Source organism: Gossypium arboreum, chromosome 12 (assembly GCF_025698485.1).
Source record: "Gossypium arboreum isolate Shixiya-1 chromosome 12, ASM2569848v2, whole genome shotgun sequence".
Lineage (NCBI taxonomy): Eukaryota > Viridiplantae > Streptophyta > Magnoliopsida > Malvales > Malvaceae > Gossypium > Gossypium arboreum.
The window spans coordinates 105,186,311-105,212,913 of NC_069081.1; the positions used below are offsets into that span (position 1 = coordinate 105,186,311).

The window sequence follows — 26,603 nt, forward strand, 5'->3', positions numbered from 1 at the left end:
CCATTCGGGACATCAGCATTAACAGACTGTCGAGACGCTATCAGGATCACCCGAACCAACCAAGCCCCCTAAAAGGTAATCATCAATCATGACACCAAGGGGTTGAGAATCCAACTACGCAAAATCATACCTAAACGATGCAGCAGTACACAGAGATTTAAGAGCAGTTTAGGCTCTTATTGGAGAAATACAATCAGCAACAGGGACTATACAACAGAGTGCTCAGATTATTCATGAACTAAGGGTGGAGTAGTCTCCTCCAAAAATAGTGAATGTGAAACCAAAGGCATGAAGAAATCGTGTCATTTGTGGCTGGGTGAAGGGAACACCCCACAAAATAAGGAAAAAAGGACCTGAGGCATGGTTCGGAGGAAGTACTTTCAAAAACTATAAACTTATCTGATATGAGCACATGAACTATTCATAAAAATCAACTTCAAACCTAATTTTGTGTAACTTTAGCAAAATGAGATCAACGTTGGGGGTATTTGGTTCGAAAATTTCTATGAAAAAGTATCTTGACAAAGTGGTTTTTTTTTTTTTTAACAACAAAAAGTAGAGAAAAATTAAAATATTTATTTTAAACATGAGGTTGGAAATTAAAAGTTAATTAAATTTAAATCATATTCAAATTCATTAATATTGTGATATATGAAATATAATTTTAAACAATTTTAAGTAAAGAATATAAAATATTTATAAGATTTAATTTGAATATTTAAATCATATTTTAGATATTAAATTTACATACAAATATAACACTTACAAATTAATAAAATTCATAATTGATAAAATAATTAACTCAAATGTGAAGCATTATTATTATTATTATTTGTTCCTTAATACTAAATTAAATTAGCTGTAAGCTAAAAAAACTATAAAGACATGAAAATTTTATAATTTTCCACCCAAAGATGCATTTCTAAAACCCAAAAACTAGATTTTATTTATTTGGCTTGAAGAAGTAGTTGGAAAATAAAAGTTGATTAACATTACTTATAATGTCCAAAAGTGGTTATCCAGAGGTAAACAAAACTTAAATGGTACCACAATCGTAATGAGTTATAACTAACACCACTTATTGTTTAATAAAAATAAAATCATTTTCTTTAATTTCACTTCTCATTTTCAATAAGTGCAAAGAAATTTTAGAAAATACCTCCTTATAACTAACATAATTTTTAGATCAAAATTTAACTTAGAATTTAATTAATTACATTATATTGATAATTTTTATTTTAAAAATATTTTAAATATTAATGTAAAATTATACTTTTAATACTAGCAAACATACACATATATTTTAATATTATATAATTTTCGTATTTTAGTAATAAATAGTATTTTTAATACTTTATTTAATATATTTTATATTACTATTTTAATAATAAAAATATTATTTTTGATACAATGCCTAAAGTAGACTGTTCATAGGTCGTGCTATCCGTCCAAGTCCGAAGGCCCGCTTGAAATTTGAGAGTGTTTGGGTAAAAATATTAAGCCGAAAAAATAGACTTGGACAAAAAAATTAAGTCCATTTAAAATATGAGTTGGGTTCGGGCTTGAACATTCAAGGCCTAAGCCCAGCCAGACCCCTTTTTAAAGTTTATAGTACTTTATATTATGTTATTTTTGTATATTATGTAATTTAAAACACATTAAAAAATAAACCTATACTAAATATTTATAATACTACTCTAATGTAAACATTAAAATGATGTTAAGATGACTATATAAAAATTTTCAATAAATAAAAATGTATAACATTATTAAATATTAAAATAGTATAATATAAATATTTTTTAAAATAATATGAGTGAGCTTAAAATGGGCTTAGGTTAGTCTTTTGCAAATTTCAATAAAATTTTAAGCTTGTATTTTGGGTCAAGCCGAGCTTGGATAAGCATAAAAAATGTTAATATCATGCTTAGATCTGGCCTGACCTAGCCCATGAACATTTCTAGTCTAAATTACTCATAACTCACCAAATCTTTGAAGTGAAAAGTATCAAGCATTTAAATGCATTCATACCAACGTCCTTAGAATTGTTATAACAACAATAATATCAACTGAGTTAAGATAAATAAAATATCATTATTAATTTTTAATAAATATATTTTATAAATAATTATTATATTAGAATATTTTATTGGTAAATAAATACTTTAAATATTTTAATAGCAACATTTAGTACTAAAACATTATGTTAATATTAAATACATAAAATAATATATTTTTTCATTCTTTAGGTTGAACGGATTTTGATTTAACTGATTGATGCAATTTTCTTTTAAATGACACCCCATTAATTTAGATTCTATTTTTATATCATTTATGTGTATTTTATTAATCATGTTGGAAGTTTGTAATTTTGTATTTTTATAAAATTTTTAAACATAATAAGACAAAAATTTTTATGGATTGGATGACTTTTCATTAAGAGTATTTAATTTTTTATTTCGATACTTTGCATGAGTTATATATATTAATGTATGCATACCTAAATTAGTTTGATCTTAACATAATCTTAGTCTCTTTAGTTCGTATAAAGTTGTGGTTGTCTAAAAAAAAAAAAAATTAAAAGAAAGCTTAAAATAGAAATGTTTGGTTAAGAACTTAGGAATCTGAAATCAGAATCATAGAGAAAAGACATTATTAGTGGAATGAAGAAAGTGGTGGGGGAAGATGAGTTGTTAGTCACTTTGCATTCACTTTTGCTTACCATATATCCCAACCCCATTCCATCTTTTCTTCTATTTTATCTCCAACACTTACTCTTGCATTTATGTAACAGTGAAAGGTGCATTTAAAAAGCTCATCTTGTCTTAACCTAATAAATTTGACAATGGGTAATTTGCTCCCTTCCACTCACCCCCCCCCCCCCCAATCATTAACCACAGCCAATTTTTATCTATTTATATGCTCATTCCATTTAGTGGAAGATGCTTTAGAAGTTTCTTATCCTCCATCATGTTTTCACATGTAACAACTTTGTATCATACACACATTTATACTCAGTTGATAAAAAGTAAAAAAAAAAATTAAACTATTAAATTAAAATAAAAGGAATTAAGAATATTATGTCATTTGAAATTATACTTTTATAAAAAAAATTATCCATTCCTCCAAAAAATATCATTATTTCTCAAGATATACTGGAATATGAATCTTTAAACTTAAACTTATTAATTTCATAAAACAATAAAATAAAATAAACTTATTACTCCTCTTAAAATTGTTTGATAATCATTAAAAATAATTTTATTAAAAATTAATACAATTTAATTTTTTAAACATGTTTGATAATAAATATAAAAAGCAAATAAAAATTTTCAATAGAAAAAACCATTAAAATAGATAAGTAGATAATTGATCACTTAATGAAGAATGTATTTAGTCAATTATGTTTTAAATTCCAAATCAATTCACAATAATTTAAAATTAATTTTTTATTAGTTTGGGTATTGCTAAAAGTATTTTGAGAGAGAGTTGCTATGCAGCTAACTCCTTCTATGACTAATCTTTTGTTCATAAACTATATTCATATCAACCACTGACTGATGCCGAGATTGGTACGAAAACCCAAAACTTTTGAACCCTGTCTTGCCCATGCTGTTTCTTTTTCTGGCATTTGGAAACCCGAAACATTGATTACACTAAAATTATTAACCTTTAGTTATTGTAAGAGTGGAGAGCTTCCTTACATGACAATAGAATGTGAAAAGAAGTTCAGGTCCAACCTTTGTTGAGAAAATTCTCAGCGACAGTGATCCAACCAGGTGGGTCACTTTATGGCAATCTCTTGCTGTTGGATAAAAGGTTTTTATGGTTTCTCATTGATTCAGTAGCTCAAGATTTTTTCCAACCATTTTTTAGTGCCACATTTTTTGTTGTCTAACTTCCCTTTTATAATGGCTTAAATACGAGAAATTATTACATATCATATGGGATATGGTCCCTCCCAACAATTATTTTCCACATAAGCTATTTTTTACACAGCAACCTTCTTCTCATTCTCACCCAAAACATCTTGTTTTCGGATGTGTAAAATATAGCTCATGTGAACAATGACCATATCCTACGTGCTAAGGACGTACCTAATAATTTCTATAATTGCTCTTAAAATTGACAATTTTTTTTTAAGATTAATAATTAAATTGTCAACAAAGAGTCTCAATCATTACTCTTTATTTACATAAAAAATATATATTTATTTATATAATGAAATTATATATATTTATATTAAATATATTTTATTTTTAAAAACATTAACTTTGATCATTCAATTTCAAACAAATCTTCCTTTAAAATCTTTCGATTTTGATAAAAGTGTTTGACACAATAACATATGAGATCGATGGTTAGGAGCGAGACGAAAGGGAGCAATGGTGGGGATGAGACAGTGAAGAGTGAGAGAGAAGGCAGTGACGGTGGGGGTTAGACACAATAGCGACAGCAACTAGAGAGAAAGAGAGAAAGGAGAAAACAAACAAATTGAAAAAAAAAAATATTAAACAATTGTGTTTTCATAAATGACATCATCTATGATCTCATGCTATGCCATATAGGTTACTTCGTTGACCTGCAATTTAATTAACAATTAACTCACGTTTACAATTAAAATTAGGATAATTTCTAAAGAATTCGTAACGTTAAAGGTATCAAGGGCAAAAACCAAAAACCAATAAACATTGAGGTTATTTTCAATAATTATGACTAAATTATATTAAAAGATTTTTTATTTTTATATTAAATTATTTAAATTATTTTATATTAAATTAAATTAGTATTTTATATTAAATTATATTAAGAGATTTTTTTTTATTTTCTCCATCTTTTTCATCTTCATTGGTCGCCTCTCTCTCCCCAAATTCATCTTCATATTCCTCTCCAACATTTTTCCAAAATCCAATAGACCACCGTCGTTGCTGGTACCTTCCATCACCGACAGCCACCAACATGAATTTACCTAAATTTTACCAAGAACTTTTCTTGATCTCTTTTTTCATATTTTCCATTTTGGTTTTCCTAAAAACCTTCCAAAAGCCTAGATCTACAAAGCTTTTGTATCAAAATTTCTTTTTTTTTTTTTTTGGTTATGTTGTTTACTAGTATTGTTAAAGGGTACTACTATCAAAATAAAAATACTGTTAAAAAGTAACAACATAATCCAACCATCATATCAACATCTACATAACATAGCCATCATCACAACATATACAAAAAATGACAATATTTGTATGACATACTTCCATGTCAATATATCTTCCTATAATTACATGCAAAAACTTATATTACTCCATACCCATTTACACATACAAAAAGTGACAACTTACAAAAAGTTATATTCATCCACCACCACAACCACATCTTTAATGGGTAAAAATAAATTTTCTCACCCATGCTAATCGCATAGAAGGTGGTAGACTTAAGAAAACGAACATTTGCATTGGATGATCAGGAATTAAAACGAACATTTGCATTGGATGATCAGGAATTTTGATCAATGCATCAATTCGCTCATCATCTGTTAAACCTTCTATTTCACCTAAAAACACATAGAGAGTTTGTATCTTTTCTTGAATGATCATTTTTGACTTATTTTGAATGAGCATTTCGGAAGCAATGCTCCTACTTAATTCAAGGCCAACTATCCTTATATTATCCCCCAATAATGTGACAGCATCGATAAGTGAAGTAGAAGAATATGGTTCACTAGCCTCAAAACTCCTTCTCTTCTTCTTTGAAAATGTAGAATCAACTTTGTTTGGATTAGACAATTGCGATTGTGTAGCCAAGTCATCATCCATCTCATCTAAGAAAGCATCAATTTCGCATCCATTGTCATTGCTTCCTTCTTCAAGATTCATTTCATTAGCAACATTCTCAGCACGTAATTCTTCAAAAAAGACAGATCTATTCATCCTAACTTGTTCAATACAAGTCCCGTCACTAGCATGTACAAGTCGCTTCACATAATCTCTTTGAGCAAAAAAATCTAAAATATATGATCTAATCCTTTGTTTATAAGTTTGTAGGCTAGAGACAGCACCCAAAATAACTAAGAACCAACTCGGAACTGTACATATTTGCGACCATACTGTCAATGCAAGACCAATTCTTTTTCGCCTCTCACTTTGTACTATTAAAGGCAAACAAGTCATTACTACAAGATATTAAAGTGTTATATATATTCAAATCATAGTATAAATTAATCTCAAAACAAAATGTAATGTATAAATTTAAATTATGAATAAAGAATGAGAATTGAGCAATAGAAGAATATGATGCATAAATTTAAAATATTCGTTCTAAGATTGATTATGTAGGAATTTCCTTCTTTTAAAAAAAATAATATTGCCGATGTTATTTATATAATTTATAACATGATAAATTTCTATAAATAAGTTATATTTCTGCTCTATCCATTGCATGTAAAAAATCTCTATAAATAAGTTCAGAATATTGTCATGTAGTTTATTTTTATTTTAATATGTTCTTAGTTTGCAGTAATCGTACTTATAACACAGGATACATCTATACTAACAGTCACAATTTCCCAAAACGATCCCAAAAAACGAACTAAAAGTACTAGAACTGTATCTTGTGCTGCTTAATATTTTATGAAATTCTATGATGTCCTACAACTAAGCTCAAGAACTTCGTTGTCTTGCACGGGCGAGAATAGAACACATCCTGCCATGGGACAGGAGCGCTAGTGAGGGACTCCCTTACTATCCTGTCCTAAGCCCAAGGTATATTCAAAAATGGCACGGTTTCACTAGAAGATCTTTCCTTTATCTTTCTTGATCCAAAAGAAAGACTCCATTAGCCTTAACCTTTGGTTATGATCGTCGCCTTGTAACTAAAACCAATGAAGCTAACTATTTTCCTCAAGATTGATTTGTTCGTATATTCTCGTAAATAAACTATCTACATATGCTTGAACCTATAAATTATCTATGTTACTTAGACTGGAGTGTGAATGTTTAACACAGATAAATATCCAATACGAAAATGAGTGTCAAACATATATACTTAAAAAGAAAATGAAGATTTGGAGCAACAGAATCTCATATCACCATCCACAAAAGCATTTACAACAGAAGTAAAGATCTAAAACTATATTGAATCCAGCTGAGTTAAACAACTCAGATTCTACAAGAGATCATTAAAAAGCTCAAAGAAAAGGGAATTTTCTAATTAATCACCCAAAATGAAAGAACTAAGCAAAACCCAGATCATAAATTGAAACAAAGGCTCAACAAATGTTGATTTCAACATTTTCAAGCTTTTTTTTCCCTTTTCAAAAAAAAAAAAGGCTATTTTGTCACCAAAGAAACAAACTGAGAAGCCTAAATCAGAAGGGGAAAAACAAGTAAACTCCCATTTTATTTTACTAAAAATAGATTAAAAAGGAAAAAAAAATCTATACAAACAAGTAGATACTTTCAAGCTTAAAACAGTGAAACTAGATATTAAAAATAGCTAATTTGTCACCAAATAGCCAAATAGAAACATATAAATTCCTATTTTTATTTTACTAAAACTAAAGTTAAAAAAAAAAGAAGAAGATATTTTCAAGCTTAAACAGTCCCTCAAAAACTACAACTTTTTGCTCAAAACAAATTCAAATACAATAAAAATGGCTAAAAAAAACAATACTCAGAAGCAAAAGAAAGTAAAAAGAAAATACCCAGATCTTCATTTTGAAAGAAAATGGCAAAGATAAAATATCTGATCGAAAAAATAAAGAAGAAAAATGAACGATATAAAAAGGAAAAAAAAAAGAAGAAGAAAAAAAATACCTAAAATCGAATGGGAACAAGGAGACAGGGCTGGGGGTGTGGTGACTTGAGGTGGTCGGTGAGGGAGAGTGGTAAAGGGCAATAATGGGAGGTTATATTTTTTTTCTTAATTGTTGGGCTGTAATGTGCTAATCTTTTCTTTTATTTAAATAATTTTAATAAATATGTTTTTTTACATAAAATTTTTTATCCACGTGGTGGACATAAAATTGTTTTCTATAACCAAACCTTTTCTAACGGTTTGACAAGCACTTTTATTTCGACCTAAAATAATAAAAGCATGCAAAACAAGGGTTTGAGTTTTATTTTCATTAAACTTGCTTAAGGTAAGAGTAAGTTCACTTTTAGCCAAAACAAAACCAAAGTCGCATTTGTTTGTGGTAGAGTAGTATTTGGAGCAAATGTTTTCGATTGGATATAACTTTGTTAGATTATATCTAAGAAGCTTTAAAAACTAAGAATGATAATATAGCAAAATATCATGGACCCTATATGTTTGTCGAAATGTCTAGCTGAAGTCTAAAATGTAACAGAACCTGCAATATCGTGTTAGTCAACATTTCTCCAATGGGGTTTCCTTTTGGCTTTCTTTTATCCTCTGCTTTATATTTGCAGGAGAGAAGGGTGACATAAATCAATCAGTTTCTTATTTGCTGCTGGGGGGACTGACAGGTTTCAGTAACTACAAGCGATGGCAGTGGCAAATTTCCCTGCACTTCAGTTTAAAACTTGCGATATTTTTCGTTCCACTCCAAAATGTTTCAAATTGCTCCCCTTACAAAAGACAAGTAAGTTTAAACAATATTCCACTTACTAACTGTTCCAACTTTTTCTTCATCTGGTTCTAATGACTTGGGACATGTCTAGTTATTCAATTCTAAATTCTATTTTTTTTCCATATATTTTTAGCTCTGGGTTGAATGTAAAATCAAGTGATTTTCCACAGATCTTTTTGTTAAGACATTAGTAGTTGAAGCAAAGGCAAATACCAGAACAGAAAGCGCTAAAATTAGGAACAGAAGAATGCTAAAGAAGGTATGCTTTCTTTTCCTGTTAAGAAAATGTGCAATACAATGGCTAGGACACATGTATGTTATTTTTATTATTCTTTTTGAAATATTTATGGTCGAAGTTTGTGTACGAAATTTATTTGGATATAGATATGGAATATGATCTTCCGAAAATCTTCAAATTTTAAAAATTGAGCCTACAAATATACACCTGAGTAACAAAGCATTCAAGGCCCAACAAAGATTGTTGAATCATTTTCTAGAGTTGGTGAAATAAATTTCATGAGTTTTTACATGTTTATGAGTCGGATGTTTTCAATGTTATTTCCAGTTTAATGGCACCCCAAGAAGACCAAGACTGTCGGTATTCTGTTCAGAGAAGCAGTTGTATGCTATGTTGGTCGATGACAAAAACAAGAAGTGCTTATTTTATGGAAGCACTTTGCAGAAATCTATTCGTGACGATCCCACTTGCACCACCATTGTAAGTATCATAGGGTCTTTGATAGCCTTCGAATATTTCTTGCTTGTGGAGAGAAATTTTGGGTTTAGATAACTGTCTAGGGCATATAGCAATATAGAATAATGAGTTTAGAGACAAGTTGAAAATATGATACAAACACGACATATTTCATAGACACAACAGTGTAGTAAGTACAACAGGATATATATGCCTAAACATGACTAGCATAGTTGACACTACACTATACATTCATCTTTTGGATTTTGTCGCATTTAGTAATTTGTGTTGTAATTTATGCTTACACTGCTGACATGCACAGATTGCTAGGTCAACAAGAAGATATCACCCTATGTTTAAACACAATCAACATAGATAGCACTACACGTATATGTTCATATTTAGGATTTTGACTAGTTTATAATTTGTGTTTGACATGAGAAAAATAAAATAAAATACAAGCTCGACAGCATACTCAGATTGTTAGGTTTCCAAGAAGATTTATCCCTATGTTTAAACATGGTTTTGACACATTTAATAATTTGTGCGTGTGTTTTTATGTTTGCATGGTTAACATGAAAAAAAAGTAACTGGTGTTTCTGTTGCGTTGGTATTTTCAGGATGCTGCTAAACGTGTTGGTGAAGAGCTTGTAAAGACTTGTATTGATCTTAACATAAACGAAATATCATATTATGATCGCAATGGATTTGCACGCGGTGAGAGAATGCAAGCCTTTGAGATTGCAATAGCAAACTATGGTTTCTTGCCTACATAGAACTTAATCCAATTACCTTTTAAACCCTCGGTTTTTAGTATTAATTAATCAATCATGTAATTTGCCAGTGTAGGATCTGAGATAGCAATTTGCAAGATTTATCGAATGTAAAAGCCCTTTATTAGTTTGATGCATTCTTCAATTGTCTACAACTTTTGTCGTATTTTTATGACAATGTAACAATCAGATTCTGCGATGTCTTGTTTCCCAAGCATCTGCTGACATCCAACGTATTTCACTGATTTCTCATTCAAAAGTGTCTCTCTCGGGTCGAACCAATGCTCACATATGAGAGATGGCAATACCTTGATTTGGGGACGTCTATGCTGAATTTGTTTTTTTTTTTTTTTAATTCCTTCGTTCCTTTCGAAGATTATACTCTTATATCTTAACAGGTACCAAACAAAGATGTCAGACACAAATACTTCAAAATAATAATAATAATAATAACAACATAGGCGTACATGAGACTGAACTTGGGTAAAACCTGCATATTTATGTTGGCTATGGGCTTCTCTATACAAGGCACCAATCTACCATTTTCTAATCGGTCATGTTGATTACTATGTATCCCCTACAAAAATATTGCTAATTATACACCAATTTAATTACCAACCCCATCTACCTAATATCAAAAAAAAACTTTAAAAGAATAAAAGAAACAAAAACCCACCGAGACATCCTTCTCTTACTCCGAATTTTCTTGACCCATATCAATCAAACCGGCAATGACTGATTGGTTCCCTCATCTATTTCTGGTCAAGTTAAAGTTAGCACTGGGAAAGTGCTCGTTATGAAATGTAGTTGCTGTTATTGTTTGCCGAATAACCTAAAATCCATTGCATACCTTAAAGTAGTCTGCCTATGCTTTATGGATCACCACAGCATCTAGCTCTTTTTGTCTCCTGGAGTTTCTGCCACAAACACATCATCTCTCTTGGACCTTGATAGTGAGCAATAACATAACCATCCTTACAACCCTCGTTAAAGATCCTCTCTTCTTTCTCATAATGGACTTCTAAACCATCTTTTTGCATATCCGCAATCCAAATGCCCATTGCCACGTCTTCGAGTTTAAACATCTGTTATTTACACATGACATTTGTTTAACATTGAGAATTGTTATCCACACAAGGAGTTATTGATGAAATCCTATTCCAATAAACTTTCATGCTTACATATATAATGAATATATGTTTCCATAATCCAGAACAACAAAAGTAGAATAAAGGAAGAGTTAAAATTTTCATCTTACCTTTAAGCGCACTTCATTGAATCTCTTGTAAACAGCCTTTGCTATGTCATGGGACACCACATAACCAGGACCATGAGCCCAAGGTGGGTACTTCTCTTCAGACCATTCCTTCATTGAACACATCATGACAAGAAGATAATAAGCACCAGAAAACGATTTTTATCCCATTACAGTTAAATAATGGTGATTTGTCACCAACAAATACAATTAATGAATGCCTATGCAGGCTACAATAATATTAAAAACAAACTAAAGCTTTGAGTTACTTTAGCATGAGCTAGAGGAATTGTAATGCACGTAAACGTGAGCCATGTGTGAACTACTCTGGAAAAAAGCTGAGCTGATCTTGCTTTCTCTTTCTTTTCAGTGATCCCAGTAGATGTTGCTTTTATGAACATGATCACACAACATAATATGGTGTTCGATTTAAAAAAGCTAAACATGGAGCTAATCAAAATTAATAGAGAATGTAGTTCATCCTTCCAATCTTTGCTTATATCAAGCAAAAATTTAGAGTTTATGATTAACTATCTCCAGACATTGTGCCAAGTCAGAATAGTTGAAACCATTTGAGGGAATTGAGTGAAGAATTACCTCAGGGCTGATAAACCACTTGCTATCTGTACTGCGATGAGGTTGGGAATCTGAGTTAATGAGTCCATAAAGCAATCCATGAGTTACATTTATCCTGCTTAATGAAGCCATGACTTCATCCAAACGAACAAACGCATCATCATCTGTCTTCATGACAAACTTTGCAGAAACAACTTCTGTCTGTAGAAGAGATAAGCTGTATAAGGGAATGAAAATTTTTGCCTATTCAAATGAAGGGGCAAAGACTTTACCCCAAAGATGCAAATAGCCAAGGTTTTCCAGGTGATCAGGCTGTAGTAATCAACAAAAGGCATCAGCTGTATGTCTCCATATGTCCGTGCTTCATTCCAGAGTTCATCATTTACTATATGGTTTTTATGCTGCAGAACAACTCAAACTTGGTAAGCGATTATATAAGAGGCTTACAAAATTGTAAAACTTAAAACCACAAACTCGATGATGGTTTCAAGAGAGATACAACACTGGATTTTCACACCAAAACTGTCAACTGTCTAACTATTTTATCATATTCAAAAGATAAGATCATTGCGCATTTCAGCAAAACAAAGAGTACATGAGTGCTTAGGTGACTATGAGTAGAATATATATGCTGAACTAATGGGGTAACAACTTATTACAGTAAAGCATCGTAAGCCACCTATTGGGTACAGCTATGTTCTAAAAACAGAGAAAATACTGAATGTTGCCCCCAGCTCGAGACATCTAACAGCATTTAATGCTTCTGGAACAAAATCATAAGTGATCTAGTGGTGCTACAATGGTTGGCAAACACGATCAAGATTCAAGAACCATGTAGCATTTGTGGCAAGAACATCTCAACCATGTATTGCTTCAAGAGAATGGTTCTCCTTTATTATGATAGAACTAGAACTACCCAAACATCCAAATTCTAGCTATTTTGAGTGAGAGAAATTCACAAGGAAACCTTACCAAACCAACAAAAAAGCGGACTACAACTGTCCCAGATTGAACTTCAGGATACTGCATCCATGTTCTTCTCACAGCCATTCTTCTTTTAAAATTATTGGCAGTAGAGAAAACACCAATAAAGAGATCCACTGGTCTTTGAAGAGAAAGAGGAACTGATTTAAGTGCTTCTATATCAATCGTATGGTCTGAATCCTCTGAAGTAGGTAAACCACTAGCCAGCACAGAGATTAATTTCACGTCACCAGAAATTCTAACCTCACTAACAAGCCATGGCTCCAATGTCTGAATATAAAAGCAGCCAATAAGTCATTAAGCTTAACGGAACTATTAATTATTAAACAAATTTCACAAGAGGATTTAGAAATTACTTCTCGATAAGCAAAGGATGTTACATGCTTCCCATCAACTGTCATTTGTACTCCCTCCGGTCCTACTCTAAGTGTTGCAACAAAAAGAGAACCTTGCTTAAAAGGAAAATACCTTCTGGGTTTAACCCCTTGCAGCCCCATTAAAGGCAATCTTAAACCATGGGAGTGCACTCTAATTGTCCGATTATCATCGTTACCAACCAACTTATTGCACTGTTCCAACTCATCCACTGAAACAATAAACTAAGTAGAGAGTTACCTCAGAAAAAAATACACATTTCTCATGTACAAACAAATAAAAGGGAAAAGATGAAAGAAGAGGGAGCAATTGGAATTTTACATGCGTTGGGAATACTCTATCCCAACGCACATACTAAAGGTAAAGCATTTTTGTAGCTCACTGTTAATTGTCTTCATTAAGAATAGTGTTTCATGCTAGACAAAGCCTAATGACACCTTCTATGTTGATGGAATTTTCGGACTCCTTTAATGTCTTATCCAAAAGAGGAAAAAGAGCATGTTTGGGATTCAATAGAATTAAAAAAGATAAAAATGTATATGAAACTAAAAATGTACAGGTGGTACATGGACCTATTTAAGGTAAAACAAGAAGAAAGATTCTAATTCTTTTTGCGTATGCGTAAAGTACCAAAATGATGTAGCAAGTCTTTCTACCTTTTTCATTCTCTTCAGGTGTTGGAGGTGGACAACGCACCTCTTCACCCCAATCATGAGCTATAGTCCAGGTGTTTTGGACAATTACTGGGTCCTCAGTTATCTTATCCCCATGAAGCCTAACATTGTAATGCAAAATTATTGGTGGGTCTGGCTCCCCTGGAAGTGCTTCCCCTGTTAAATCAATGCGAAAATCTCCAAGAAGGCCATTTGGAATGCCAATGATTGTAATGGAAGAACCTTGAGTGAGGCCACAAGGAACTCGCAACTTGTAGTGACTCTCAGGTTCTGTAGCATTCATTTTATTAAGAAAATGGGGACACTGCTTCTCTTTTGCTTTCCTAGATGAATTATCATTCCCATAACCAAGTTTTTCCTCTTCAATTGAATCCATCAAGCTATTCCATGCACTTCCAGCTTCCTTGATAGCCTCTACTCCATTTGGTAAAGCATGAGAATGGTTAATTAAGTTCTTCAATAAATTCCAGGTCAGCAAAGACTGTTGCTCTCCCTTGGAGAGGTTCCTTAGAGCAAAGAGACTGAAGGCTATGGCATCAATAGAAATTACTTGAGAAGCATTTCCTGGATTCTGAAGTGCAGGTGGAGCTGTAAAACGCACCCATTCAAGTGGATTTGTTCCATTAGAAGAGAAGGGATTCATCAAGTAGCTTTCTTCAACAGGATTTTTCATAAAACCATATCTCAGCAGCAACAACATAAACAAAGATGAAACTAGAGCACCACCGTACCATTTCTTCATTCTGCCAATTATACAATCACATCAAAATGTTTTGCCAACAACTAGGAAATAAGCATTCAAGGCGATTTATAAAATTATAATCTGTAGACAGTAAGTAAAGTAGCAAATAAAGAGTTAAAATATGGGAGCACTTTGGACAGACAGTCAACAGTCTATTAAATGCTGAAGGATCATTTCACCTTGTCAAATGGGGTGTTTCAGCCTTCATTTTCAACCTGCTGTCCAGCCGAGCAACTACCAAAAGTTACAAGCATCACCTTCAGGCTTCATGTATAAAAACTCAAGATTTCTGCAACCATGAAGCAACTTTATGAAATATTCATTGTCACGCTTCGAGCATAAGATTGCCACACTGACAGAACATGAAACCAATCAGTCCATTGGAGAAGGTATCAAAACTTGCCACCAAAAATAAGCAACACATCAACAAAAAGAGACATTCCAACAACAAAAGTACACAACTCCAAAAAGATAAAGCAAATCAAACCGAAGACCCAGGCATCTACTCTTTAATGCTTACAACTAACCTAATTGATATTGATAAGCTACACTAAATTCATCCAAGACAAGTGACATACATTTCATAAACACCAGTATCACCATTATAATTTATAAAATACTAAACTAACATTTTCTCCAAGCAAACAATAATCAATTTGCAACAGTTGCCATAGACAACCAAGATGTACAAGTCAAATGTATAAAGCTGTCTCACTCCAATTGCTCTTATGGAGGGAGTGGTTGAGTTTACTCTTTCAATGGGTATATTATATTCATGTTGACGGAAGCAAACAAGAAACTTTCGCTATATAAATTATGTAATATGACTAAATGAAACTAGTGACACCTTTAGCAAACAGGAAGCAATTACAGCTTCAAACAATAAATTATTACTTTGTTTACAAAATTATAATTTTGCCCCAGAGAATAAACAAATTATATTTGCTTTTAATCGAAATTATATATTGATTTTTATTCTCATTTTGCATCAAAAGTCATAAATATTTTTCTTTGTATTACACAAAAATAACATTTCCATATAAGAAATTCAGAATTCGCTTCGCTTTGGCTGCGGACTTTTTTTGTAATGAAAATTAACAGTAATTACTCATCACGGCTACTATTGGTAGGCGAGAAAATGTAGGAGAAGAAAGAAAAGGTTGAATAGAAATAAATTTTCAAATTTTGCGTCAGTTAAATCTAGGATCCGAGGGCATGGTCTTTTCCTACTCTAACTTAGCTCCATTAGTACCTTACCTTAATTGATACAAGTTTCAAACTCCAAAATTTCCATAAAGAAAAAAAATCAAGATTTAAGTTTCCATCATCTTCTAATTACATCAGGTTTTTCCTGAAACCAAGCTAAAACGAGAATTGCACCCAAAAAAGAAAACGAAAAAAAAGTTTCGAGACAGATCCAAACGCGTTGAACTAAATCTGAACTTAACAATGAAAACCCTTCAAAAAATACAATGAAAACACGAAAAGTAAAAGCAAAAATTGAGTAACATAACTAAAGAAAAGAAAAAGCATTTCTGAATTAAAAAATTTCAAAAAAAAATTGAACTGAACGAAACTAAAACGAATGCTATATGCGAAAAAGAAGAAAAGTTATTTCCAAGAAAATCAAAGACTGAAGCTTACCGGTGAAGAGAGAAATCGAAGAGAATTTGAAGAAAATGGATACAGCGTTTGGATCTCTGTCGTTTTGGACTTTGTTTTTTGAACTTTCAAGTCGTTTAAAGCTCAACGGTGGGAAATAAAACCGTTTTCCGGTCTTCCTAAATAAAAAACAGAGATTTGTGTTGTTGACTGACTTGAATAGGTTGTATCAATGTTTTTTTTTTTATTTGTTTTTTTTATCTCCCTACAATACATAAATAACGTAAAACCTATTTCTTTTTTTACTTTTACTTTATTATATTTTATTTTCCCTTAGCTTTTACTAGCATCAGCTGATTCGACATTGACTAGAATACCTTATGAAGTATCCACACGTGGCATACTGTCGGCTGATTTTCTTTTCTTTCTTTTTCGAACTTTGTAATTTTTCACATTTTGGTCCGCTCAACTTTTCTTTTCATATTAATTCCAGGATTTGACTACTTTCCTTAGTTTTATCTTTAAATTTAAATTTCATTAACGCACAATGAAGTGATATTTTATTATTTTATTTTTATTATTTAATCACTTGAATTTTTGAATTAAAATTTTTATTTTTACATGATTTTTAATGTTTTTAGATTTTATATAAAGTTTTAGGTGGTGAAATGGCATAATTTTGGAATTGTAACAACATTCAAGTTAATGGATCAAATCGAGAAATATTGTTAAGTTTTAGGATTAATATAGACCAAAGTTTAAGGATCTAATTGAATAATTTACTAAATTTAAGGACTAAATGTTGTCTTATCTCTTTTGAATAAACTTAAGGTTTGATTTGATAAATTTTAATTAATTTAAAAATATGTTAGAGCTAGTATTTTAAGTAATCGGTAATTATCTATATTATATTTAACTGACTTATTAATTGATATTATACTTTAATTGAATCCCAACTCAATTGAACAATTGTCGAAAATCCTTCCTCCTATAAAATAATATCAACCATTTAAACAATTACCCATAATTTTCCTTTTGTAATTTTTTTTATATTTTTACTATTTCAACTAAAATTTTATTTTATCTTTAAATTAAATTGTTATAAATAGATTTATTATTTAAAAAGAATTTCACTCATAGTAAATATATTATAATTTAATATTAATAATTTATTAATTAAAATGTAACATTGAAAACGTGACTCTACACATTGTGACTTTTGGTTGAGGAATAGTCGGAGGGCAATTCGAGAAAGAGCTTTTTTTTATGAAGATTTAAAAAAGCAGAAAAAAGAGGGTAAAATCCAAAAATAAGAAAGTAACGGGGGAGTTAAGAAAAAAAAGGGGGGGGAGAGGAGAGTTAGGGTTTTAATGGGAAGCAAAGACAGACAAGTAGCGTGATATGCCGACAAGCAATGATTAAGGATTTCAATAACGTAAGAACGTAGCTTAATTAATGTGAAAGCAATAGTACACCTCTCCTATGTTGTATCATACCAAAAAAATTGTTGTGGAATTTATTAATTAGCACCTTAAACGCTTTTCAAAGTTGCTGTATATGGTAAATTTTAGGTGCTTGTTTTCTGTCGTGTTAAAAGAGAGAATACAAATTTAATAGTTAGAGACGTTATTATTGGAAAAATAATTATAAATCTCAAATATGAATTATAAAATAGATTAAAATATTAAATTAAATTTTATAAGTATTAAATTTATATTAAAAATTTATTTGATAAATTAGTAAAAGTTAAATAATGAATGGATAAAATTAAAATTAAAATATATTTATTTATGTTTATTAATATAATGTTTTGTTCTGTTTTAGAAAAAGTATGATAATTTGAATTTTCTTAAAAGGAGTTTATTTCAAATATAATTTTAAAAGTATTCATGTGAATCTATGTTTCTACTTAATAATATGATGTATAACACTAATATTTAGGACATTATTATAAAATTTGAAGCAAGTAGAAGAATGTTAAAATAGTTGTTTATTAAATAAATATTTTACGTTTTTTGGGTCCTTAATTTTATAATATGAAATTAAATAGTTTTATGTATTTAGGTAATTATCATTGAAGAATTTTTTTGACTTGGGTAGTTATTAGAATTTAGTGGAAAATTAAATAGAATGAGAGAGTCTATAGTAGCAACTCTTTCTTATCTCTTTCATTCTCTCTAAAGGTTCTACATGAATTTTCATAGAGCTTTCATATACCCTCAATGGACGCAGTCCTTCAACCAATTCCATCTTTATGGTGGTTGTTTAAGCATATGAATTCTATTAGAAAATTTATAAACGATTTCAGATATCTCTAAATATTTTATATAAATTGTAAACAAGCTCATAAATATTAGAACATGGAAAATATTTCCAACTCTTACTTCCAAAGGGCATTCCCAAATGCATATATGTCGAAAACTCGATTTTCAACCTTTACAATTTTCAAATGGTGTTTTAGGAACTACCTTAGTTGGAACTTGGTTTAATATATACACTGTCATTTTAAGAGTGTATATCCACAATAAAGAAGGAAGTTTGGAGTTGCTAAGCATACTTTATACCATATCCATTCTCTCTGCTACACCGTTTTGATTTAGTGAGCCAAACAAGGTGTTCTAAGTTATAATACATTGCTTTTAAAGAAAATTAGCAAATGGACCATATGTTTGTCCAATTCCATTATATCTACCATAGTATTCTCCACCTCTATCTAAGCTAACGATTTAATTTATTTTTCACACTGTATTCCACCTCTGTTTTAAATATTTTAAAAGTATCCAATGCTTCATCTTTATTGTAAAAGTAAGTAGGGATACATGTATCATGAGTAATCATCTATAAAGATGGTAAAATATTTGCGACCATGTAAACTCATATCATGACAACAATTATTAGTGTGTATGATTTTTAATAATTCAATACTCCTTCTAGCACCTTTATTGGTTTTATTTATCTGCTTTCTGTTAATGCAATCAATACATGAATCAAAATATGTATAATCAAGAGTTTCAAGAACCCCAATATTTACTAACTTTTTAATTCTATTAATATAGATATGTTCCAATCTCTAGTGCCACAAATTGGGAGATTTGTTTGTCATTCATGACACAACGTCTAATACTAACATTATCAATAACATGCATTATTTTATAAACGGTGTTGTTTTGAAAATTAATTCCAAAAGATAATCAGACATTGTACCATTCCTGATAATATCAGATTTATAAAATAGTTTAAAACTTGCAACTTAAAAAAATCAAAGGAATAACTCAATGGCACAAGTATTGAAACTAAGGTCAAGTTTATAAAGAAACTTGGAATAATGTGCTTTCCAAGTTTAAAACAAAACCAAAATCTAAAACTAATTTGCATGTTCCAACGACTTCCACATGTGAATACATCTTATTTCCTGAATAGATGCTCGGCTCATTGCCCACAGGCTTCCTTTGGTTTAAAAATCCTTACAAGGTAATTGAAATATGGATTGTAAAACCAAATTCAATCCCCCTAATGTTATGAAAAGCATCAGCCATATTAGATTCATAGCAAACAAAAGTGATCAAATTACCTTTCTTCTCAAGCTAAGCCTTAAATTTGGCACAATATTCCCTATATGCCCTTTATTTTTTATAGAAAAAGCACTTGGATTCAAGATTTTTCAACTTTGGTCCATTGATTGCTAAGGTAATTCAAGCCATATTAGATTCATAGCAAACAAGAGCGACCAAATTACCTTTCTTCTTATGTTGGCACAATCCTTCCCTATATGCCTTTTCTTTTTATAGAAAAGCACTTGGATTCAAACTCTTGGTCAAATCTTGAAAGGAAATAAAGGTTTCAAGCTTTCTCAACTTTGGTCCCTTGATTGCTAAGGTAATTCAAGTTTGTTTCTTGTCATTTTTATGTTTTTGAAATCCAAAGAGCTTGATTTAGTTGACTTGTGTACTATTTTATAAAATTGTTAATTTGAAAGTTGTCATTGTTAAATTGTTAATTTAAAAGACTTTTCTAAGTTTAATTGTTAGTTTTTAAACATAAGGACTAAAGTGTAAGTATTTTAAAGTTGGTATGAAATTTCTATAATTATGGAAAGTAGAGAACCTTAGAAGGATGTAACTGAGATCATTTTCGAAATCAAGACTCAAATTTTAAATTTATGGCAATTTCGTTAAAGGACTAAATTGAATAAAATGTAAATCTTTAGGGAGCTTTCGAAAAGTGAAATTGAATTGTCATACGCACTTATCAGATGATATAAAGTATTTGGAATCGATGAATCAAAATGAATTATCATATAGATCAGGGTTTGAATTAACTAGGGGATAATTGAGGAAAAGGCAATATTGTGAATTAGTCCTCGACATCTTATTTGTTGTTTTTTTTTTCCAAGTAAGTTAATGTGTAACTCACTATGTTAAATTTTTTTATGTTTGTATTATTTTTTCTTGTTAATTGAATTAATGTGAAAATAATAACTATTGGCATCAAATGGACTAAATCGTAAAATGTAAGATATAGAATAATTATGAATAGATACGAGATATCAAATAGATATGAAATGTTTATATGATTGGATGGAACATTTATATAATGATGATACAGTTATTGAAATGATACAAATGCAATAATAATGCTCGTATGAACTTAGCAAATGTTTAGGATATGAATGGTATACCACTTATGTAATAGCCTGATTTAGACCCTATTCAGAATGGTGATTTCGGGACCATGAATCTGAGTCAGAAAAATATTTTAAAATTATTTTCTATGTTTATTATGTGTGAATTTGTATGTTTGAAATTTTCGTGATTTAATTTTGTCGTTTGAGTGCCCAATTAAATAAAAGGGCTTAATCGCGTAAAATAAAAACTTGATAGTTTAATGTGTAAGGGTTGAATTGTTGTTGTCTTTAAAAATGGAGGCATTTATAATGCAATATTACCATGTTAGTTTAAGGTGGACGATTATAGCCATTAAATATAATGGTTTTATATTTTTTTATAAAGGTTATTTATGTAATATGTGAAATAATATATGTATAATAAAACATTAAAATTAAAAAGCCATGTTAATGTTCATAATTTGACCGAAACATAAAAAAATAAAATAAAGAAACAAAGCTTAGGGTTCAGCCATTGTTGGAGCTTAATCAAGGTATGTAACTAGCTCGGTTTTTGATAATTTTTATGTTTTTGAGATCGTTATTATGCTATCTATCAAGCCCATGTCTCAAGTTTTGAATTTGATGATGATTTTGTATTTTGCCATTATTGAAAGCTTGTGATTTTTGTTGTTTGATGATGGAAATTAAAAGATATGTGATAGATTAACATGTTTTGTATTTGAATTTTTTATTTTTGATGATTTTGAGTAATTGGGCTAATTTGTAAAAATGATAAATTAAGGGACTAAAATGTAAAACAAATGAAATGTGAGGACTTGTATGAGGAAGATGAATATTCGGCCTAAGCATGATATATTGAAATTTTGCATATTTTGTGTTTTGTGCAATAGGGACTAAATTGTAAAAAGTGTAAATGTCAAGAGTAAAATAGTAATTTTCCCATTTATGTGTTTTTGGACTAAATTGAGTGAAAATATGTTTAAATGATTTTAATTTGAAATGTTTAGATCAAGAACCAAAGAAATCAGATTTGGATCGGGAAAAACTAAAGTTCTTGATTAGCTGTCCCGTTCCGATTTTCATCGTCTGAGGTAAGTTTATAAGCAAATAGATATTGTTAATTTTAAATAAATATGAATTTTATATGCTGAAATGAACTATGTGGAAATATATATGTGTTCCCCGAATGTAAATAAGCTTGGGAGCTATGTTTACGAATTCATTTCGACTGAGTTACGACGTCCAAAAGCCCGTACGGACCTTAGGAATAGCTAGGATACATATTTCATGATATAGGATTTCTGATATGTATTCTCGTGTAAAACCACGTCTGGGACGTTGGCATTGATATATGTGGTTACGTGTAAGACCATGTTTGGGACATCGGCATCGTATTTGATTCATGTAAGACCCTGTCTAGGACAGTGGCATCGATATGAGATAGCATGTAAGACCACGTCTGGGACGTTGGCATTATATGATATATGTGATTATCCGAGTATCCTATTCAATTCCGAATGGTTCAATGGGCAATGATAAGTTGTGATCGAAGGTGTAAAATGAACTAAAACAACCAGGTATGAGTTAGTTGATTACCTATTTGAAAATAAGGTAAGTTGACCATTAGATATGTGATGCAAATTATATAAGTTACTAATGTGAACATATGTGCATTTGTGAGGTATATTTGGCCATATGTTATGTATATGCATGTAATGTTATATTTGATTCATGAGTATATGTATATGTGTGTAAATGTACTTGGTTATAATAATATATTGGCTTTGAAATTGAAAGAAACTTTGTTAATATATATATGTACATTCACCATGAATAAGTTTATATGTGGAAGTATATGATATACATGAAATCGTTAGTTTGAGATTTAATGTGATTATGATGGTATAGTTTGGTTTGGTTTAAATAAGTTGATTATGTTAGTTTGGTTTGGTTTAAATAAGTTGATTATGTTATTGAGTTGATTATTTGCTTATAACTTACTAAGCTATGATAGCTTATTGTGTGTGTTTATGTTTGCCTCTGTTTTATAGATTTTGAAGTTTAGTTATGAGCTCGGGGATCGTCAGCAAAGTCCGTCACACTATCGACTATTGTTTTGGTACATTATAAGTTTAAACTTGAACTTATGGCATGTATAAGCTAGGTTGTATTTAGTCAAGTATGAAGTATGTATATATTAAGCCATGAGAAAATGGCTAATATGTTATGTGAGTATATGAAACTTTAGTCAATATATATGTGTTATATGCTTTGAAAATGGTTGGTGATTTTGGATGTGGTTTGAATGAATCGGCTATGGTATATACATAGGTATGAATTATGCTTGTTATGTTACTCTTGGTTAAAATGATTCGGTTATGATTTGTATTGATAATAATAGTTTAATTTGGTTGACAAGTATATTCGGCTAAATGTTGAATTTAGGTAATGAATATGTTTGATTGATGATTTGGCACTTGCACTTATATATCTAAGTATATGATGTATCGGTTTGATATATATATATATATATATATATATATATATATTATTTCATGGCATATATGAAGGTGGTGTTTGGATATTTGAATTTGGTTTAAGTGAAGTAAACATGGTTGATCGATGTGTTTTGGTTGAGGTTTATTATTGACCTATATTTAAATGTATAATTTGTATACATATTGGTTTAGAATTGGCAATTAATGAACTTTTATATTCAGTTGATGATAGGTAAATAAAAATATATGCCTACGTCATGATTTCTGGTGATTCTGCATTAAGGGTTGAATTGCTTATATAATGTTTGATACGTAATGTGGTATGAAGATAAGTAGTTGTATGTTCGACTTTAGTATTTGACTATTTAGAATCAGTTTAGAATGGCAAAGAATGTATATAACTTAAATGTTATATGGAAGATAAACTGGATGACCGAATATAAAATAAATAGTTTGGTTGTGTATATACATTTTAGGTATTGTAATTAGCATGTGTATTGAGTGCACTCTAAGTCATTTCTTGTGCTCTAAAATGGTTAAATATATATAGATGATTTGGGTATAATTTTTAGTATGTGAATTAGGCTTGATATGTTTAAGTATTAATGGTTTGAAAATGGTCTAAATTTGATGTGGTTAAATGTGCATAAGGTTTCTATTGTTTAATGAAATATATATGATCATTTGGTGAAGTTGTTAATGCCGTATATGCTAATGGAAAAAATGCCATGTGAATTGTTTTATTTGATTTAATATGTGCTTGTAAAGAAATATGAAATAAAATGTTTGATTTTTATTAGGTATTCGAATACCATTAAAGTGTTGAATATATGATTTGTATATGTATTATGATTAATATGCTTAATATTTAATTAGACATACGCTTTATATATATGAAGTGACTTGTGTTAATGTGTGAATGTTCAGAACTATGCTTTTGTTCAGTAATACCTCGTGACCTTAATTTGACGACGGATACAGGTTAGGGGTGTTACAACTTAGTAAATAGATGGCTTGATATCCAACACGTGTTGCATATTATCTAGAGCTTGTGTGAGCGGCATCAAATCATTCTTTACCGATGGCTTAAGATCCAACATGTGTTGCGAATTCTCGGAAGCTTGTTTGAACAACATCGAATAAATCTTATATAGTAACCCTGATTTGAAGCTTGTATGAGCAACCCAAATATGTTAGTTTACGTGAGTAAATCTGTCTCATGTATTCAAACTCAATTTACTAAGGTTATCTGGGCAAAAATGGTAACTAAACGAAAATGAAATGGACAGAAAGGTTAATGATTATTTTGATTTTCATGTTTGTAAAATGAGTGTGGATTGAATGGAAAATGGTATAAATTGGTATGAATGTTTATGTAATTGGCTTAAGAAGTATGATTATATTATGTTAAATTACTAATTCATTTTTTATGTTGATAGATTGAGTATGAATCATAAGGATGCCATAGATTATCATGTTTGCGCCAATTTATTTATATTATGTAAACTTATTGTGAAGTTTAGGTAAGTTGAGTACTTTTATTATGAACTTACTAAGCATTCATTATGCTTATCGTTGTTTCTTTTCCTTGTAGTTGTTGGTTTGCAGAACATGTCAGTCAGATCACCTTAAAGCTCACACTATCTTGTCATCTTTTCAATATACTTTTGATCGTTTTAGTTTGGTTATGTGGCTTGTATATAAGTGTTCATACAAGTGTTAAACTTGAATTGATAGTTTGCTTAGCTTGATATAAGTTGAAGTATGGCATTAAGGTTTAAAATTTAAATATGTATGTTTAGTAACTTGTTAATTTGGTATATGGTATTTTGGTTGCATGAATGATAATTTAAATGGCATGGTTAAATGTTGAATCAAATGGCTTAAAGGCATGTGAAGTAGATTAAATTGGAGTTGATTGCTTTGGCTTGATTTGGTGCCAAATTGTGGTATATTGGTTGTGATAAAATGTATGGATGAGTTGAAATGTGTAACACCCCAAACCCGACCTAGACATTATGGCCGAATCCGGAAGTGTCACATGAAATGGGTTGAAAAACCATTGTCGTTAAGTTAAAACCTTTCCAGTTCATTAGTCTTTAGAGTTATTATTAATTTCAAAGCTTTTTTTCATTTAGTCATTTAGAGATAAAACGTTTTTGTAGCGAAAGCTAGTAAAAAAAATGTTGTATCCAGAAAATCCGTTTAAGATCTTAGAAAACCATCACAGCTATAAATAAGTAAAAACCAAAAACCCAAACCCAACGTCAAAATCTTAAAAGAGTTTAGAGTCCCAGAAAATACAACCTTAATGCCAAAACTTAATAACCCTAAAACAAAATAAAATAGTAAAATAGGTGGTCACCGTCGAGTCCTCTCATTGCACTGACCGCCTAAGACGTGGGCTGTCATGCACACAAACAAAAAAGGGGCGAGTTTACGTAAACTCAGTGTGTAACCCAGCAGAGTTAAGCATGTACACATACAGAATATCACAAATCAGATAAGTTTACGATCGGGCTTGGGCCATGTCAGATACAAATTTGGGCCTGAGCTCATTTCAGATACAGATACAGTTACAGATATGTAAATTAGATAACAGAATCCTACCCCAATCCTCTACACACCATCTCCGACCATCCCTACACATCATGTGGGGTTTAAAACACCCATCCAGCCCTACGCACCACGTTGTACCGATGCAGCACATATCAGATATAATGCAGCTATACTGCCAGATATTAGGCATAATCTGCCTTTCAGAACACTTCCTCCAATACACATTATCCCACCCCAATCGCAGTAATAGAACATGCATACATAATTAACAAATAAATCATGCTTTCATAAGGAGATAACATATACACAAACATAAGCATGCTCATAACCATATTTTAGTCTAACAGATCATTTGTTTATAGGGTTAGATAGCATTTACCGATGTTACGGTAGGCCCATAGTCGATTAGGATGACCCGTGTGACCCTACGAAAAATTTCAGTAATATAGGCCCACACACGCGTGTGGGTTGCCCATGTGGGCCCACACACCCAGATTGGCCTTGCTAGTGTGGATCACACGACCTGACCTAGTTACCACACGCCCGTGTGAAGCCACTCTCCCGTGTGGCCCACACGCCCAATTCAATCTAACTCATGTGGCCAACACAGCCACACTCCAGCCATCACATGGCTGTGTCTTACGCACAACCTAACCTTTG

General features: G+C 30.8%; 3 protein-coding genes across 7 annotated transcripts; 1 reads left to right on the forward strand and 2 right to left on the reverse strand.

Moving 5' to 3' along the window:
- Nucleotides 1-5,166: 5,166 nt before the first annotated feature.
- Nucleotides 5,167-7,953, reverse strand: LOC108477226 (uncharacterized). 3 transcript variants are annotated; one of them, XR_008275836.1, is made up of 2 exons: nucleotides 7,809-7,953; nucleotides 5,167-5,857 (listed from the first exon to the last, which is right to left on the reverse strand). XR_008275836.1 is itself a non-coding variant. In XM_017779712.2 (2 exons), exon 2 carries the CDS (start codon nucleotides 5,922-5,924, stop codon nucleotides 5,373-5,375), a length of 552 nt encoding a protein of 183 aa, XP_017635201.1. In that variant the 5' UTR covers nucleotides 5,925-6,142; nucleotides 7,809-7,951; the 3' UTR covers nucleotides 5,167-5,372. The 3 variants fall into 3 exon arrangements, 2 of the variants coding, with proteins under 2 accessions (XP_017635201.1, XP_052878707.1); XM_017779712.2 differs by having other exon boundaries at nucleotides 5,167-6,142; nucleotides 7,809-7,951; XM_053022747.1 differs by having other exon boundaries at nucleotides 5,167-5,925; nucleotides 7,809-7,930.
- Nucleotides 7,954-7,988: 35 nt separating this feature from the next.
- LOC108479728 (uncharacterized) lies at nucleotides 7,989-10,310 on the forward strand. Its single transcript, XM_017782482.2, has 5 exons — nucleotides 7,989-8,134; nucleotides 8,424-8,596; nucleotides 8,755-8,843; nucleotides 9,150-9,302; nucleotides 9,899-10,310. The coding sequence occupies exons 2-5, from the start codon at nucleotides 8,500-8,502 to the stop codon at nucleotides 10,052-10,054; spliced, it is 495 nt and encodes a 164-aa protein (XP_017637971.1). The 5' UTR covers nucleotides 7,989-8,134; nucleotides 8,424-8,499; the 3' UTR covers nucleotides 10,055-10,310.
- Nucleotides 10,311-10,476: 166 nt separating this feature from the next.
- On the reverse strand, nucleotides 10,477-16,536 carry LOC108479727 (beta-1,3-galactosyltransferase GALT1). Of its 3 annotated transcripts, XR_008275835.1 has the most exons (10): nucleotides 16,302-16,533; nucleotides 14,837-14,946; nucleotides 13,898-14,658; nucleotides 13,223-13,452; nucleotides 12,855-13,136; nucleotides 12,155-12,283; nucleotides 11,904-12,083; nucleotides 11,310-11,417; nucleotides 10,728-11,136; nucleotides 10,477-10,628 (listed from the first exon to the last, which is right to left on the reverse strand). XR_008275835.1 is itself a non-coding variant. In XM_017782480.2 (9 exons), the coding sequence occupies exons 2-9, from the start codon at nucleotides 14,863-14,865 to the stop codon at nucleotides 10,924-10,926; spliced, it is 1,932 nt and encodes a 643-aa protein (XP_017637969.1). In that variant the 5' UTR covers nucleotides 14,866-15,009; nucleotides 16,302-16,536; the 3' UTR covers nucleotides 10,477-10,923. The 3 variants fall into 3 exon arrangements, 2 of the variants coding, with proteins under 2 accessions (XP_017637969.1, XP_017637970.1); XM_017782480.2 differs by having other exon boundaries at nucleotides 10,477-11,136; nucleotides 14,837-15,009; nucleotides 16,302-16,536; XM_017782481.2 differs by having other exon boundaries at nucleotides 10,477-11,136.
- Nucleotides 16,537-26,603: the final 10,067 nt, after the last annotated feature.

Bases quoted from the DNA above. Each gene is read 5' to 3' on its own strand.
- LOC108477226 (XM_017779712.2), bottom strand. From the start codon at position 5,924: ATGAATAGATCTGTCTTTTTTGAAGAATTACGTGCTGAGAATGTTGCT.
- LOC108479728 (XM_017782482.2), top strand. From the start codon at position 8,500: ATGGCAGTGGCAAATTTCCCTGCACTTCAGTTTAAAACTTGCGATATT. The intron at 8,844-9,149 runs GTATGCTTTCTT...TGTTATTTCCAG, and splicing joins ACAGAAGAATGCTAAAGAAG to TTTAATGGCACCCCAAGAAG. The intron at 9,303-9,898 runs GTAAGTATCATA...TGGTATTTTCAG, and splicing joins ATCCCACTTGCACCACCATT to GATGCTGCTAAACGTGTTGG.
- LOC108479727 (XM_017782480.2), bottom strand. From the start codon at position 14,865: ATGAAGGCTGAAACACCCCATTTGACAAG. The intron at 13,137-13,222 runs GTAATTTCTAAA...TTTTATATTCAG, and splicing joins CATCCTTTGCTTATCGAGAA to ACATTGGAGCCATGGCTTGT. The intron at 11,137-11,309 runs GTAAGATGAAAA...TGTAAATAACAG, and splicing joins TCAATGAAGTGCGCTTAAAG to ATGTTTAAACTCGAAGACGT.